We start from the raw sequence: 14,805 nt of genomic DNA, 5'->3' as shown, positions 1-14,805 counted from the left end.
CATTTATTTCTGCTTTATTGACTATGCCAAAGCCTTTGACTGTGTGGATCACAATAAACTGTGGAAAATTCTGAAAGAGATGGGAACACCAGACCACCTGACCTGCCTCTTGAGAAACCTGTATCCAGGTCAGGAAGCAACAGTTAGAACTGGACATGGAACAACAGACTGGTTCCAAATAGAAAAAGGAGTACGTCAAGGCTGTATATTGTCACCCTGCTTATTTAACTTATATGCAGAGTACATCATGCAAAATGCTGCGTTGGAGGAAGCACAAGCTGGAATCAAGATTGCCGGGAGAAATATCAATAACCTCAGATATGGAGATGACACGACCCTTATGGCAGAAAGTGAAGAAGAACTAAAGAGTCTCTTGATTAAAGTGAAAGAGGAGAGTAAAAAAGTTGGCTTAAAGCTCAACATTCAAAAAAATAAGATCATGGCATCCGGTCTCATCACTTCATGGGAAATAGATGGGGAAACAATGGAAACAGCGTCAGACTTTATTTTAGGGGGCTCCAAAATCACTGCAGATGGTGACTGCAGCCATGAAATTAAAAGACGCTTACTCTTGGAAGGAAAGTTATGACCAATCTAGACAGCATATTAAAAAGCAGAGACATTACTTTGCCAGCAAAGGTCCATCTAGTCAAGGCTATGGTTTTTCCAGTAGTCATCTATGGATGTGAGAGCTGGACTGTGAAGAAAGCTGAGCGCCGAAGAATTGATGCTTTTGAACTGTGGTGTTGGAGAAGACTCTTGAGAGTCCCTTGGACTGAAAGGAGATCCAACCAGTCCATCCTAAAGGAGATCAATGCTGAGTGTTCATTGGAAGGACTGATGTTGAAGCTGAAACTCCAATACTTTGGTCACCTGATGCAAAGAGGCTGACTTGTTTGAAAAGACCCTAATGCTGGGAAAGATTGAAGGCAGGAGGAGAAGGGGACGGCAGAAGATGAGATGGTTGGATGGCATCACTGACTCAATGGACATGAGTTTGGGTAAACTCCGGGAGTTGGTGAAGGACAGGGAGGCCCGGCGTGCTGTGATCCATGGGGTCACAAAGAGTCGGACACAACTGAGTGACTGAACTGAAAGGCTATAAAAACATCCATAATATTTGACCTCACTTCTGGAATCTATTCTAAGAAAATAATCCATTATCACAATATAAACTTCAACAGATACACATACATAAACGCTCTAAACAGAAAACAACTCCAAATACCAAGAGGTTAAGCAAATTTCATCTACTGAATGAAATATTACTCAATTATTCCATAAATTTAAAGACTCTAGTAACATCCAACCACAATGTTAACAGAAAAGCATAATGCAAAACTGTACATATATTAAAACATAATGAAGCAAAAATGTATGTAATTATACTCATTTATTAAACACTGCTGCTAAGTCGCTTCAGTCATGGCCAACTCTGTGTGACCCCATAGACGGCAGCCCACCAGGCTCCCGCACCCCTGGGATTCTCCAGGCAAGAACACTGGAGTGGGTTGCCTTTTCCTTCTCCAATGCATGAAAAGTGAAAAGTGAAAGGGAAGTCGTTCAGTCATGTCCGACCCTTAGCGACCCCATGGACTGGAGCCTACCAGGCTCCTCTGTCCATGGGATTTTCCAGGCAAGAGTACTGGAGTGGGGTGCCATTGCCTTCTCCGTATTAAACACTGAACAAATGTATATTATGCACCATGCACTTTTCTGGTTATTGAGATAAAATTCATGCATTCATGAAGCTTGTTGTCCCAGTGGTTTTGTATACAGCAATATTTGAAAGGAAATACATAAAATCAACAGTTGTTAGGGTAGAAACATGATGGATAATTCTTTTCACCTCATTTTCAAATTTCCGCCAATAGTATATAGTCTTTATAATTTAAAGATCTCAGGAAATGTAAAACAAAGGCAAGGGATTTTAACTCACCTTTTAATGTTAGATAATTCTTTCTTAGTGTTTTTACTTCTTGTCTGAAACAACGGGAGAAACCAAAGTACTAAATTAACATACATACTGAAATTTGCTTAAAAGCTTGGATTTACCCTCCCAAGTGATACCTTGCTCATTTCTGCCCAAGTCTGCAAAAATCCTTTGAATAGTTCATTGTCATCATCTCGATTTTCAGGAGTCATTTCTAAAGGCCCAGGAGGTATCAAAGGCTGTTATAAAAAATAAGAAAAGAAAAAAAAAAAACTTGGTTGTCACTCTGCCTTAGAATTCAAGCTTGAGGTTTCTCTTTACTTTCAATATCCACTAAGGGGTGACATATAGTTAGCAATCAAAAACAGTTGTTCAATGAATGAATGCCAAGTATCCTGTAAAGTAAAAACATGTATTATCTCATTTAATTCCTTAACAATCCAGTGAATGAGATATCACATTTCAAAGACAGTGGAATGAAACAGAGAAGTTAATTTGTTCAAAGTTACACTGCCCATAAATAGAGTTGCTTGGAATTGATTCAGATCAGTTCAATTTCATTACTCAAGTTATTACTCTGTATCATTTTTTTTATCAGGGATTATAACCCACAAGTCATGAAATCATTTTAATATGTTATAACCAACAGTGTGCTTTATTGAATGAGAAAAGAATAGACCAGAAAATACAAAAGTACATCATATGTAGTAAGGGTTAAGTATCATTTCACAAAAGGTTTGTTTCAGTTTTGTGTGTGTGTCTGTGTGTGTGTGTGTGTGTGTGCGCGCGCATGCGTGCACACGGAGTGGATTCAATGTAAGTTATTTCTTATCATGGATGCATAGAGGCTTCAAAAAATGAGCTACTCTCTCCGTAGCAACTTAATTTCCAATTAGCTCTCAAAGCACCAGGCTAATGAGTACTATCTTCCAAGTTATAATTAAGCACTTAGATATAAAGTATTTAAAAAGTAGATGCTCCTGAATAAAAAATAATCTTACTCAGACAATAAATTTGGTAAATAAAACTCTTTCCAGTCACTGACAGCATAAATTAAACCACAATATAGGACCTCCATCATTATTATCACATATTATTATTAATATTACCATTTATTGCTTACTAAGTAATATAATACATTCAATATAATGTAAGAACCTTTATCCCTCATACTACCCCTTGTGAGAGGTTTCTGTTATTGTTGCTATTTTAAAAATAGGGAAACTGGGGCTCAGAATGGCTAAGCAATTTACCCACAGTCGGACATAGGTAAGTCTGCAGAAGTATATAATCCAGTCTTTCATGAGTTTGAAATCTTACTCATTAAACCATATTAGTTAGTTCAGTCGCTCAGTCGTGTCCGACTCTTTGTGACCCCATGAAGTGCAGCACGCCAGGCCTCCCTGTCCATCACCAACTCCCGGAGTCCACCCAAACCCATGTCCATTGAGTTGGTGATGCCATCCAACCATATTAAACCATATAACAGTCAAGTATTAAATTAATGAAGTACAAATTAAACATACTTTACTGACTTTTTACTCTATTTTCAAACACTTCAAATTTTTCAGTATTTTATTGATTTAATATATTATATTTGCACTCTTTCTTACATTTTCATCTACTTCTAATTCGGTCTGGGTTGGGGCTACTGGCAATGGGACTCCTGAAGGATCAACTTTTAGTAATCGCATTGACCTTCTACATCCAGTTCCATTTTCTTTTTTCTTGGGTTTCTTCCTAAAGAGTGGAAGGAAAATCATGTTATACTCATAAATGAGTTATATGTATTTATTACTACCAAAGAGAAAACTTCTAGTAGTGTATCTCACACATATAGTCAAACACTGCAAAGATATATATACATACCTACACTAATTTTAATTTAAAGTTTGGAAACACGTAACTATTCACTATGGGGAGGTAAGGGATATTAAATTAAGACATACATATTTAGTCAACTATTAAGCAGCCATAAAAAAGAATGAAATAGATCTCTATGTGCGACGACATGAACCCTAAAATATAAGACGCATAAGAGAAGGTACAGTATATGTTGAATATTGTTACATTTGCTTTTTCACAAAATACATACATGTACATTTGTAACTGGTGAGATTACCAATGGAAGAATATCCATGAAAATATTAACAGTGGATTACTCTAGGAAGAAGGGTGGAGAACTAAGGTTCAAACTTACAAAAAAAAAAAAAAGACAACTATTTCATTGCATTTGCTTCCATATAGTTTACCTTGTAAAATCATAGATACCCTACTTTTTATTTATTATTTTTTCATTTAAAAAAGTAGTTCAGAGGCTTCCATGGTGACTCAGTGGTGGGGAATACACATGCCAATGCAGGGACGGAGGTTCAATCCCTGGTTTGGGAAGATTCCACCTGCTATGCAACAACCAAGCCTGTGTCCTGCAGCTATTAAAGCTCACAGCCTAGAGCCTGTTAATTGCAATTACTGAACTCATGAACCAAGACAACTGAACTCACGCACTTCAAAATACATGCTCTGTAACAAGAGAAAAAAAAAAACCTGTGCACAACAAAGACCCAGCACGGCCAATAAATGAATAAATAAATAAAATTAAAATTAAGCAATTATGAAATAAAAACAATGTGCTTTTGGACTTCCCTAGAGGTACAGTGGATAAGAATTCCTCCTGACAACACAGGGTATACGGGTTGGATCCATGCTCAAGGGAGATTTCACGCTGCAGAGAAAGAAACTAAGCCTGTGTGCCACAACCACTGAGCCCACGTGCCGCAACTACTGGAGCCTGCTTGCCAAAAGTCTAGGCTCCACAACAAGAGAAGCCACCACAAACAGAAGCACACACACCACAGCGAAGAACAGACCCTACTCACAGCAACTGGAGAAAAGCCTGCCCAGCAACAAAGACCCAGCAAAGCCAGAAGTAAATAGACTAAATAAAACTATGAAAAAATAATTATCACCAGCCAAAGTTAATTTTTAAAAACAGTTCAGAACTACCCTGGTGCCTTTTTGTCCGACATCTTAGCGAGGCAGCAGTGGTTGCAGCTGCTCTCCGGGCTTCGCTATGCCGCCCAAGGACGACAAGAAGAAGAAAGATGCCGGAAAGTTGGCCAAGAAAGACAAAGATCCAGTGAACAAATCTGGGGGCAAGGCCAAAAAGAAGAAGTGGTCCAAAGGCAAAGTTCAGGACAAGCTCAATAACCTAGTCTTGTTTGACAAAGCAACATATGACAAACTCTGTAAAGAAGTTTCCAACTATAAGCTTGTAACTCCAGATGTGGTCTCTGAGAGACTGAAGATTCGTGGTTCCCTGGCCAGAGCGGCCCTTCAGGAACTCCTTAGTAAAGGACTTATTAAACTGGTTTCAAAGCACAGAGCTCAAGTGATTTACACCAGAAACACCAAGGGTGGAGATGCCCCAGCTGCTGGTGAAGATGCATGAACAGGTCCCACCAGCTGTACATTTTGAAAAATAAAGCTTTATTAAATTAAAAAAAAAAAAAAGAACTACTCTGGTGATACACTGGTTAAGAATCCATCTGCCAAACAAGGGGACACAGATTCCATCCCTGGTCTGGGAAGAGTCAACATGCCACGGAACAACTAAGCCCATGTGCTGTCACTCCTGAAGCTCTCGCTCTAGAGCCTGAGTTCCAACAACTAAGCCCACGCGCCACAGCTCCTGAGCCAGCGTGACCAACAGCCCAAATTCTGCAACAACAGAAGCCAATGCAATGATAGGATCACGCACCACAACTAGAGAGTAGCCCCCACTCTCAGAAACTAGACCCAAAAAAGCCTGGGCAAAGCAACAAACATCCAGCACGGTCAGTAAGTAAATAATAAATAAAATAAAAAATTTCACATAGACAACATGCTGCAATCATGAAATAAAAATAATGTGCTTTTGGACGTCCCTTGTGGTTCAGCAGATAAGAATGTTCCTCCCAATGCAGGGAACATGGGTTCAATCCCGACTCCAGGAAGACTCCAGAGCAACTAAGCCTGTGAGCCACAACTACTGAGCCCCCTTGCCGCAACTACTGAAGCCCACTTACCAAGAGCCCACATGCCTAAACTACTTAGAGTTACAAATTCCAGTTCCAAAGCTAAGACTCCACGCTCCCAATATATGGCGCCAAGGTTCAGTCCCTGGTCAGGGAATGAGAATCCACACATCACAACTAAAAGATCCCACATGGACAACTAAGATCCAGTGCAGCCAATTAAATAATAAAAATAAAATAAGTATTTTTAAAAACCAAAAGACAAGCTCCAGGGAAAACTGGACAGCTACAGATAAAATTATGAAATTAGAACATTTTGTCATAACCATATACAAAAATAGACTCAAAATGGATTAAAGACTTTAATATAAGACCTGAAACCATAAAACTCCTAGATGAAAACATAGGTAGTACACTCTTTGACAGTGGTCTTAGAAATATTTTTTAGATATGTCTCCTCAGGCCAAGGGCAGCAAAAGCAAAAAATAAAATGCAACCTAATGAAACTTAAAAGCTTTTACACAGCAAAGGAAACCAACAAAATGAAAATGCAACCAACTGAAGGAAAGATTTTTGAAAATGATATAAACGGTTAATATGTGGGGACTTCCCTAGCAGTCCAGTAGTTGGTTAAGACTCCAAGCTTCCATTGCAAGGGACATAGGTTCAATCCCTTGGGGAACTAAGATCCTGCATGCCATAGGGCACAGTCAAATAAAAAGGTTAATTTCCAAAATATATGAACAGCTTACACAATTTAATATATTTTTAAAAATCTGATTAAACAATAGGCAGAGGATCTGAACAGGCATTTTTCCAAGGGAGAAATACAGATCGTCAACAAGCATAAATTAAAAGATCAGAACTACCATATGATCCAGCAATTCCACTTCTAGGTACTTATGCAAAGAAAACAAAAACACTAGTTCAAAAAGATACATGCACCCCAACATTCATAGCAGCATTTTTTATAACAGCCCAGTTATGAAAGCAACCTAAAGGTCCATCAACAGATGAGTGGATACACACACACACACACACGAATACTACTTAGCCATAAAAAAGAACAAAGTTTTGCCATTTGCAACATGACTGAATCTGGAGGGTAGTACGCTTGATGAAATAAATCAGACAGAAAAAGACAAATACTGTGTGTTATCACTTACACATGGAATTTAAAACATAAAATGAATGAATATAACAAAACAGAAACACACTGACAGATACAGAGAACAAATTACTGGTTACTGGTAAGGAGAAGGAAGAGAGGAGGAGGAATATAAGGGTACGGGAGTAAGAGGTAGAAACGACTTTGTAAAAAAATAAGCTGTAAGCATATATTTATAGCACAGGAAATACAGCCAATATTTTATAATAACTATAAAAGGAGTATAATCTATAAGAATTTAAAATGACTATGTTGTACACCTGAAACTAATACTGTAAATAAACTATACCTCTATTTTTTAATTAAAAATAAAAATAATTTTAAAAAAGATACGCCACAGAACAAACAAAAACAAACCAGGGTGGTCCACACAAAAACCTACACATATGTTTATAGCAGCTTTGCTTACAACTTGCCAGACTGGGAAGCAACCAAGATATCCTTCAACAGACCAATGGACAAATAAACTGGGGTATTTCCAGACAACAGAAAATTCAGTTCAGTCAGTCAGTGTCCAACTCTTTGCGACCCCATTGACTGTAGCACACCAGGCTTCCCTGTCCATCACCAACTCCCGGAGCTTGCTCAAACTCACGTCCATCAACTCAGTGATGCCATTCACCTATCTCATTCTCTGTTGTCCCCTTCTCCTCCTGCCTTCAATCTTTCCCAGCATCAGGATCTTTTCCAGTGAGTCAGTTCTTCGCATCAGGTGGCCAAAGCATTGGAATTTCAGCACCAGTCCTCCCAATGAATATCTAGGGTAGATGTCCTTTAGGATTGACTGCTTTAATCTCCTTGCTGTCCAAGGGACTCTCAAGAGTCTTCTCCAATATCATGTTTCAAAAGCATCAATTCTTCGTCGCTCAGCTTTCTTCACAGTCCAACTCTCACATCCATACATGACTACTGGAAAAACATAGCCTTGACTAGACGGAACTTTGTTGGCAAAGTAATGTCTCTGCTTTTGAATATGCTATCTAGGTTGGTCATAACTTTTCTTCCAAGAAGCAAGCATCTTTTAATTTCATAGCTGCAGTCACCATCTGCAGTGATTTTGGAGCCCCAAAAAATAGTCTCTCACTGTTTCCATTGTTTCCCCATCTATTTGCCGTGAAGTGATGAGACCAGATGCCATGATCTTCATTTTCTGAATGTTGAGTTTTAAGCCAGCTTTTTCACTCTCCTTTTTCACTTTCATCAAGAGGCTCTTTAATTCTTCTTCACTTTCTGCCATAAGGGTGGTGTCATCTGCGTATGTGAGGTTATTGATTTTTCTCCTGGCAATCTTGATTCCAGCTTGTGCTTCATTCAGCCCAGCATTTTGCATTATGTACTCTGCATATAAGTTAAATAAGCAAGATGACAATACACGGCCTTTCAGTTAAGTTCAGTCACTCAGTCGTGTCCAACTCTTTGCGACCCCATGAATCGCAGCACGCCAGGCCTCCCTGTCCATCACCAACTCCCAGAGTTTACTCAAACTCATGTCCATCGAGTCAGTGATGCCATCCAGCCATCTCATCCTCTGTCTTTCCCTTTTCCTCCTGCCCCCAATCCCTCCCAGCATCAGTCTTTTCCAATAAGTCAACTCTTCGCATGAGGTGGCCAAAGTACTAGAGTTTCAGCTTTAGCATCATTCCTTCCAAAGAATTCCTAGGGCTGATCTCCTTCAGAATGGACTGGTTGGATCTCCTTGCAGTCCATGGGACTCTCAAGAGTCTTCTCCAACACCACAGTTCAAAAGCATCAATTCTTCAGCACTCAGCCTTCTTCACAGTCCAACTCTTACATCCATACATGACCACAGGAAAAACCATAGCCTTGACTAGATGGACCTTAGTCAGCAATGTCTCTGCTTTTGAATATACTATCTAGGTTGGTCATAACTTTCCTTCCAAGGAGGAAGCATCTTTTAATTTCATGGCTGCAATCACCATCTGCAGTGATTTTGGAGCCCAAAAAATAAAGTCTGACACTGTTTCCACTGTTTCCCCATCTATTTCCCATGAAGTGATGGGACCAGATGCCATGAGCTTAGTTTTCTGAATGTTGAGCTTTAAGCCAACTTTTTCACTCTCCACTTTCACTTTCATCAAGAGGCTTTTTAGTTCCTCTTCACTTTCTGCCATAAGGGTCGTGTCATCTGCATATCTGAGGTGATTGATATTTCTCCCGGCCATCTTGATTCCAGCTTGTTTCTTCCAGTCCAGCGTTTCTCATGATGTACTTTGCATATAAGTTAAATAAGCAGGGTGACAATATACAGCCTTGACGTACTCCTTTTCCTATTTGGAACCAGTCTGTTGTTCCATGTCCAGTTCTAACTGCTGCTTCCTGACCTGCATACAGATTTCTCAGGAGGCAGGTCAGGTGGTCTGGTATTCCCATCTCTTGAAGAATTTTCCACAGTTTATTGTGATCCACACAGTCAAAGGCTTTGGCATAGTCAATAAAGCAGAAATAGATGTTTTTCTGGAACTCTCTTGCTTTTTCCATGATCCAGCAGATGTTGGCAATTTGATCTCTGGTTCCTCTGCCTTTTCTAAAACCAGCTTGAACATCAGGAAGTTCACGGTTCATGTATTGCTGAAGCCTGGCTTGGAGAATTTTGAGCATTACTTTACTAGCATATGAGATGAGTGCAATTGTGCGGTAGTTTGAGCATTCTTTGGCATTGCCTTTCTTTGGAACTGGAATGAAAACTGACCTTTTCCAGTCCTGTGGCCACTGCTGAGTTTTCCAAATTTGCTGGCATATTGAGTGCAGCACTTTCACAGCATCATCTTTCAGGAACTGAAACAGCTCAACTGAAATTCCATCACCTCCACTAGCTTTGTTCGTAGGGAGGCTTTCCAAGGCCCACTTGATTTCACATTCCAGTGTCTGGCTCTAGATGAGTGATCACATCGTCATGATTATCTGGGTCGTGAAGATCCTTTTTGTACAGTTCTTCTGTGTATTCTTGCCACCTCTTCTTAATATCTTCTGCTTCTGTTAGGTTCAGACCATTTCTGTCCTTTATCGAGCTACCCCACGTCCGAGGCCAGGGGTGGCGGCCGAGAGGAGCCACCCTACATCTGAGGCCAGGGGAGGCGGCCAAGAGGAGCTACCCTGCGTCCGAGGTCAGGGGCGGCCGGGAGAAGCCACCTCGCGCCGGAGGCCAGGGGCGGTGGCCCTGAAGAGCCACCCCGCACCCGAGGCCAGGGGCGGCGGCCAGGAGGAGCCACCCCGAAGCTGGAGGCCAGGGGCAGCGCCTGAGGCCAAGGGCGGTGGCCGGCGCAGGAGGGCCTAGAGGAGCTATCCCACATTGAAGGTCAGGAAGGGCAACGGTAAGGAGATACCCCTTGTCCAAGGTAAAGAGCAGTGGCTGTGCTTTGCTGGAGCAGCCGTGAAGAGAGACCCCACGCCCAAGGTAAGAGAAACGTCAACTTTACAGATAAGGAAAGAAAGATTATATAAACTGTCCAAAGTTAATACCACAGTTATAAGTTGCTAAATTGAAACTTGAAATCAAGTTTGCCAAATTTCAAAAGTTATGCTCTTTTTTCTATATAACTGCTGCTCTAGCTGCTGGATACTAATCTTTATACAACTATTAAGTGCTGGAACTTTGTGACTTAGGTGATTTAGGAAAAAAAATCACTAATCTTTGCTAATAAAATAATATACAAAGGGAAGTCAGATCCCACATGCCACACTGAGCAGCAGCCAAAAATATACAGATGTATGCAAATATAAAGCTAATGATCAACTGACAACAGCACAGCTGCTATTATCTTTCAGTGTCAAACACTTCTTGGTTCCTCTTGTAACAATTTTTCACACTTGCAAATACCTGGTCATAATTAAAGGTTCACGTTTTCTCAAGCTAGTTGACCTATACCAGAATCAAATCAATTAAATGATGTTACATTAGCATCTAGTACTAAAACAATGATTTAATGATGCCAAGATTTTCAGTTTCTTCATTTATACATAAGTATTATTAAAATGAAGAGAAGAGAACCTAAGGCACCCTGGAGGTCAAATCCTGAAGCTTCCACTTAAAAGCTGATCTTTTTTTTAACCTTTTTTTTTTTTTGGCCATGCCACATGGGATGTGGGCTATTAGTTCCCCAATCAGGGATCGAACCAGCACCCCCCGCATTGGAAATGGGGAGTTCTTAACCACTGGACTGCTGGGGAAGTCTTTAAGAGCTACTCTGACCTTAAGCAAATGACTTTACCTCTTTGAGTCTGTTTTATATCTCACAAAATTTTTGCCAGAATTAAATGAGATAATATAGGATGTTAGGTCCTATTATCTATAGGACCTAAAAAATTTTTAGGTCACTGCATTGTATTTCAGAGAAGGAAATGGCAACCCACTTCAGTATTCTTGCCTGGAGACTCCCACAGACAGCAAAGCCTGTGTCCCTAGGGTCGCAAAGACTCGGGCACGACTGAAGCGACTTAGCATGCATGCATGGTATTTCACTGATGTGCAACAAATGTTCATTTCCTTCCTATATTCTAGGAATGGGAAAGAAAAAACAAAAAAATAAAGTAGAGGAATCTTTAAAAACAGTTTTTTTAGGGAAAAATAACAACAATTTAGTGGTAAAAAAAGATTTCTCTCAGAGTTCCCTGGTGGTATAGTGGATAAGAATCCACCTGCCAATGCAGGGGACATGGGTTCGATCCCTGGTCCAAGAAGATTCCGCATGCCATTGAGTAACCAAAGCCCGGGTGCCACAACTACTGAAGCCTGTGTGCCTGGCACCCATGTTCCGCAACAAGAGACGCCACTGCAATGAAAAACTCATGCACTGCACCTAGGGAACAGCCCGTGCTTGCCACAATTAGAGAAAGCCCACGTGGCAATGAAGACCCAGTACAACCAAAAAATATTATAGCTATTTTTAAAAAAAGATTTCCCTCCATTAGCAGCGTAATAAATATAAATAAAATTCAGTCCTCAAGACTTTATTTCCTCTACAGTCCTTTGATGACGATGAGAACTTTAGAGTTATTAAAAGGTAGTATCCCCTCAGAGATATAAACGATTAAACCAAACTACTGTTTCTGATCTGCTACCTATTGTACTATGTAGAACCATTTTTTCAAATTATAAAACAACTCAGCAACATATCATGGTATAGGAAATGTAAACCCCATCTTTTACCTTTTGGATTCAGGAGGCTGTCTCTTCTTTATCATTTCTCGGAGCCTTGCAGCTGACTATAAAATACACAAAACATAATACATGTAAAAATACTATCGTATAAAAAAATAATACTGTAACTACATAGCTTACCTTCTAAAACATTTGAGTATCTGCTACTATATGCACACTAAGCCAAGATCTATACAGGAAGTAAAGAACCTTGAGATGTGACAACTGCTCTTGGCAGTAGACATGAGACAAATATACTATCAATAATAAAGAGAAGTATATAATACTATCTAAAGTACTAACATTCTGATTCCTGGGCCCAGGCTACTAACAAGTTTACATAAGTAAACATTTATTAAATATACTATTACAAATTTCCACTTCTACTTCAGGCAACCCTTTGTGGGTGTTTTCCAGAAAAGTTACAGGTTATACTTCCATAAATCAACAGTAATTTCTGTTAACTAAAGTCAAAATCAGAGATATTTTTGTCTCCATTTCTGATGAATTTTCAACTGTTAGTGAGTGACTCAGCAATTTAGTGCCTTATATTAACTCACCCTCCCTCCTCAAGATGCAAATACACACTGAATATTTAGGAATCTGGTATGCCCAGAAACTATTTAATAAAGCCAAGGGTTTAATGTATTTTGGGGGGAAACATCACACACCCTCCTGGACAGCTCTTCGCACACACACAGAAGCTTGACCGCAGTGTGAAGACCTTCAATGTAAATTATATCTTTAGTAATAATGATTGGAAAACATTAGCATACTTATGGCCATTAACCCTTAAAGCTTCCAATACTAACCATATTCTCTATTCTTTTTTTCAATTTTGGCCGTGCCTCAAGGAGTGTGGGGTCTTAGCTCCCTGACCAGGGATAGAAAGGAGTGAGGGGAAGCTTCCAATTACAGCTTTAATACAACAGTTTAAAAAAAAAAAAAAGTGTCTTTGGAATCAATAAAACACAGTAAACTGTATAAAGTGCAAATCTTGCTAATTTTACCCACCCTCATTTGACACTATGAAACCTGATACTATGAGTATTTTATTGACCTACTAGCAAGAGGAATAGTATCTCAGTTTAGATTAGAAACTTCAAACAAACCTCAGACAACTGAAGAGAAGCAAAAAAGTTTGCATTTTCTGATATGTTCTTCAGTCTCTTCCTTTCGTATGGTGACAGTTCTGAAAAATCATCCTATAAAATCACACCAAAAAGATTCTGTTATTTACATAATCCACAGCAGAAATACCTCACAAAACTAGTTGTTGTTTTCTCCACCTGTATATGTTCCTTCAAATTGCACCTACTATGGTTATTTTATGTTACCTTACCAAACAGCATATAAACTTCGCTGCACAGGATACTGATACAAAGAGTTTGGGTTTGGGATAATTGCAGGATACATGCACCGCTTCCCAATTAAATAACAAGCGATCTGATATCAGAAGTCAAGTAGGATAGCCCAACAGCACATTACTTTCTACAGGCCCTTAACTGTATTGTTTCACAAAGTGACCTTTTTATTAAACAAAACAAGAAAGAACTCAAAGCCAGAAATTTTCAAATTCACTGAGATGATTAAAGAAATTCAATAAAAAAGAGAATCACATGAGCAGAAAAGACAGTTTTAAACTAGAGAAGCTTAGAGGTCCAATATCCAACTAAAATAGTTATTGTGGGGTGGGGGGGAAGGAGCAGAGAAAATGGAGGAGAGAAAATCATTAGAGAAATAACACAAGAAAGCTTCTCAAAACTGAAGAAATGAGTTTCCAGATTAAAAGGGCCCAACATGTATACAACACAATGAATGAAAACAAGACTCAAGCCCAGGCATATCATCACAAAATTTGTCAATACCTGAAGATGAGTGAAATAAAGAGAAGATCCCAAAAGTTTGCAGAGGGAAAAACAGACCACAAAGAACCAAGAATGATAACGTCACAATATCCAGGAAGCTAGAAGACAAAGGAAGAATATGTTAAAACTGTTAAGGAAAAATTATTTTCAACTTACAATTCTAAATCCAATAATGCCAACAATCAAATGTAAAGCATACAGACTTTTTCAGACATGCAAACAATCTGTCGGGCTGCCCAGGTGGTGCGAGTGTTGAAAAATCCACCTGCCAATGCAGCAGATGCAAGAGACCCAGGTTCAATCCTTGGGCTGGGAAGATCACCTGGAGAAGGAAAAAGCAACCCACTCCAGTATCCTTACCTGAAAAAATCCCATGGACAGAGGAGCCTGGCAGGCTACAGTCCATGGGGTCACAAAGAGCTGGACATGACACCACGACTAAACAACCACCACATACGGAATTACCTTTGTGTGAAACTAAGATCATGGCATCCAGTCCCAACACTTCATGGCAAACAGATGGTGAAAAAAGTGGAAACAGTGACAGATTCTATTTTCTTGGTCTCTAAAATCACTGTGGATGGTGACTATAACCATGAAATTAAAAGACGCTTGCTCCTTGGAAGAAAAGCTATGACAAACCTAGACATCGTATTAAAAAG

The 14,805-nt window shown here is 39.6% G+C and overlaps 2 protein-coding genes across 2 annotated transcripts in view; one reads left to right on the top strand and one right to left on the bottom strand.

Annotated features, from left to right (window-relative positions):
* WDR76 (WD repeat domain 76) overlaps nt 1-14,805 on the bottom strand; it is a 48,303-nt gene that overhangs the window by 24,271 nt on the left and 9,227 nt on the right. Inside the window, exons 4-8 of the mRNA XM_052659862.1 lie at nt 13,388-13,480; nt 12,285-12,340; nt 3,547-3,673; nt 2,071-2,172; nt 1,940-1,983 (exon numbers count right to left, since the gene is read on the bottom strand). Coding sequence (XP_052515822.1) covers nt 1,940-1,983; nt 2,071-2,172; nt 3,547-3,673; nt 12,285-12,340; nt 13,388-13,480 — 422 coding nt within the window. The remainder of the gene's footprint in view (nt 1-1,939; nt 1,984-2,070; nt 2,173-3,546; nt 3,674-12,284; nt 12,341-13,387; nt 13,481-14,805) is intronic.
* On the top strand, nt 4,959-5,427 carry LOC128066763 (40S ribosomal protein S25-like). Its single transcript, XM_052659863.1, has one exon. The coding sequence runs from the start codon at nt 5,007-5,009 to the stop codon at nt 5,382-5,384; it is 378 nt and encodes a 125-aa protein (XP_052515823.1). The 5' UTR covers nt 4,959-5,006; the 3' UTR covers nt 5,385-5,427.

The sequence above is a fragment of the Budorcas taxicolor genome, chromosome 21 (assembly GCF_023091745.1).
Source record: "Budorcas taxicolor isolate Tak-1 chromosome 21, Takin1.1, whole genome shotgun sequence".
Classification (NCBI taxonomy): domain Eukaryota; kingdom Metazoa; phylum Chordata; class Mammalia; order Artiodactyla; family Bovidae; genus Budorcas; species Budorcas taxicolor.
The sequence above is the reverse complement of the archived record's forward strand: the minus strand, read 5'-3'. Positions and strand labels throughout refer to the sequence as shown.